Source organism: Myotis davidii, unplaced genomic scaffold, assembly GCF_000327345.1.
Source record: "Myotis davidii unplaced genomic scaffold, ASM32734v1 scaffold43, whole genome shotgun sequence".
NCBI classification, from domain to species: Eukaryota; Metazoa; Chordata; class Mammalia; order Chiroptera; family Vespertilionidae; genus Myotis; species Myotis davidii.
The window spans coordinates 1,969,549-1,971,704 of NW_006294590.1; the positions used below are offsets into that span (position 1 = coordinate 1,969,549).

Sequence of the window (2,156 nt, forward strand, 5' to 3'; positions counted from 1 at the left end):
CCCGGACGGGCACGGGCACCCAGACCGTGGGCTCGGGCAGCAGGATGCTGGGGCTGGGAAACGGCTCTCCCGGTGCCACCAGCAGCTCCGACGTGGCGGCTGGGCAAAGACGTGGGCCACGGGGAGCAGCCCAGGTGGCGGGAGGTGCGGGCACGGGAAACGGAGGGTGGAGGGTGGTGGGAGGGGGTGTCTATGGCCTTTTCCAGGCATTTCAGATTTAAATGGCAGCCTGTGGTCTGGAACACACAGAGCCCGGCCGGCGCGGCCCAGCGGCTGAGCGTCGACCCAGGAACCAGGAGATCAGGGTTCGATTCCCGGTCGGGGCACAGGCCCGGGTTGTGGGCTCATCCCCAGTGTGGGGTGTGCAGGAGGCAGCCGGTCCATGATTCTCTCTCATCGTGGATGTTTCTCTCTCTCTCCCCCTCTCTCCCTTCCTCTCTCAAACCAATCTTCAAAACAGGTCAGCGGAAAGCAATCCCGGGCGCCCTTCCGCAAACAAGAAAATGCAAGAGGAAACAGAAGCCAGCCGGCTCCCCTTACCCCGAGCCCAAGGCACGAAGACATTTTCTCCAGCCGCGACGCCCGCCGGTTCTGTTTCTAGCACCTTCCTTGTCTTTCATGACAGCCCCCAACCTGGGCATGTGCCACGACCGGGAATCAAACCGTGACCTCCTGGTTCATAGGTCGATGCTCAGCCCCTGAGCCATGCCAACCGGGCTGAGAGCACTTATTGAATGAGTGAATTCTACTGAGTGATTTAAAAATTTGCCCAAATTAAAACTATTATTTGAGCACGCACACACACATACACACACGCACACGCACACACATGCACACACACACGCGCACACACGCACACACAGCTGGTCTGGGAGGGACAGGACCATCTGAGGACACTCCCATCAGACGACACCTGGCAGAACCAGAGACCAACCGGCCTGGGGACCTGCTGTGGGCGCTGCCCCGGCTGCCTGCACCCTGGTCGGCCGAGTGGCTCCGGGGTAGGAAGGTTGGGGTTGGCACAGCCGTTGAAAGAAAAAACTAAAACGAACCTTCACTGCGACCAAAGAAAGCTTACAGGCCCCCGTGTGCAAGGCCCCCGTGTGCAAGGCCCCCGTGTGCAAGGCCCCCGTGTGCAAGGCCCCCGTGTGCAAGGCCCCCGTGTGCAAGGCCCCCGTGTGCAAGGCCCCCGTGTGCAAGGCCCCCGTGTGCAAGGCCCCCGTGTGCAAGGCCCCCGTGTGCAAGGCCCCCGTGTGCAAGGCCCCCGTGTGCAAGGCCCCCGTGTGCAAGGCCCCCGTGTGCAAGGCCCCCGTGTGCAAGGCCCCCGTGTGCAAGGCCCCCGTGTGCAAGGCCCCCGTGTGCAAGGCCCCCGTGTGCAAGGCCCCCGTGTGCAAGGCCCCCGTGTGCAAGGCCCCCGTGTGCAAGGCCCCCGTGTGCAAGGCCCCCGTGTGCAAGGCCCCCGTGTGCAAGGCCCCCGTGTGCAAGGCCCCCGTGTGCAAAGCCTCTGTGTGCAAAGCCCCCGTGTGCAAGGTCTCCGTGTGCAAGGCCCCCGTGTGCAAGGCTCCGTGTGCAAAGCCTCTGTGTGCAAGGCTCCGTGTGCAAGGCCCCCGTGTGCAAAGCCTCCGTGTGCAAAGCCTCTGTGTGCAAGGCCCCCGTGTGCAAAGCCTCTGTGTGCAAGGCCCCCGTGTGCAAGGCCCCTGTGTGCAAGGCCTCCGTGTGCAAGGCTCCGTGACTGGAGGTTATTTCTGAGTCTCCTGAGATGCTGAGCACATAGCAGATGCCCGACAAACGTTGCCCAGTTACCGAGAGTGAACCAACCAATGACGAGTTTTGCCCCAGTTGAGCCGGGGGTTCGGGGGGGGCGGGGGAGGAGTGGAAGGGGGGCTCCCATACAGACGTTGGAACTGTCCCCAAATGAGGTCCCAAAGGCACAGCACAGTTTAGTCCGGACTCCCTGCACCCACTAAGGTTGCTGTCTCGTGGGCTGGCACCTCCCCATCTTTCCGGGGGCAGGGGGGTCCTCACCTCCAGAGGCTCCTGTGGTCACTGCCCAGCTGCCAGCCCGCACTGCCCGCCCGCACTCACCGGCTTGCCCAGCTCGGAGCCCTTCAGGAAGTCGTCCACGGAGGGGCCCCTCCTCCTGACGTCGGGGGACT

The 2,156-nt window shown here is 63.6% G+C and overlaps 1 protein-coding gene across 1 annotated transcript in view; it reads right to left on the reverse strand.

Annotated features, from left to right (window-relative positions):
• The window catches only part of RIMBP2 (RIMS binding protein 2), a gene marked incomplete at its 5' end in the record, with an annotated part of 23,064 nt that overhangs the window by 12,197 nt on the left and 8,711 nt on the right, over positions 1 to 2,156 (reverse strand). The window contains 3 exons of the mRNA XM_015567226.1: positions 26 to 99; positions 1,079 to 1,532; positions 2,086 to 2,154. Of these exons, the coding sequence (XP_015422712.1) occupies positions 26 to 99; positions 1,079 to 1,532; positions 2,086 to 2,154 (597 nt within the window). The remainder of the gene's footprint in view (positions 1 to 25; positions 100 to 1,078; positions 1,533 to 2,085; positions 2,155 to 2,156) is intronic.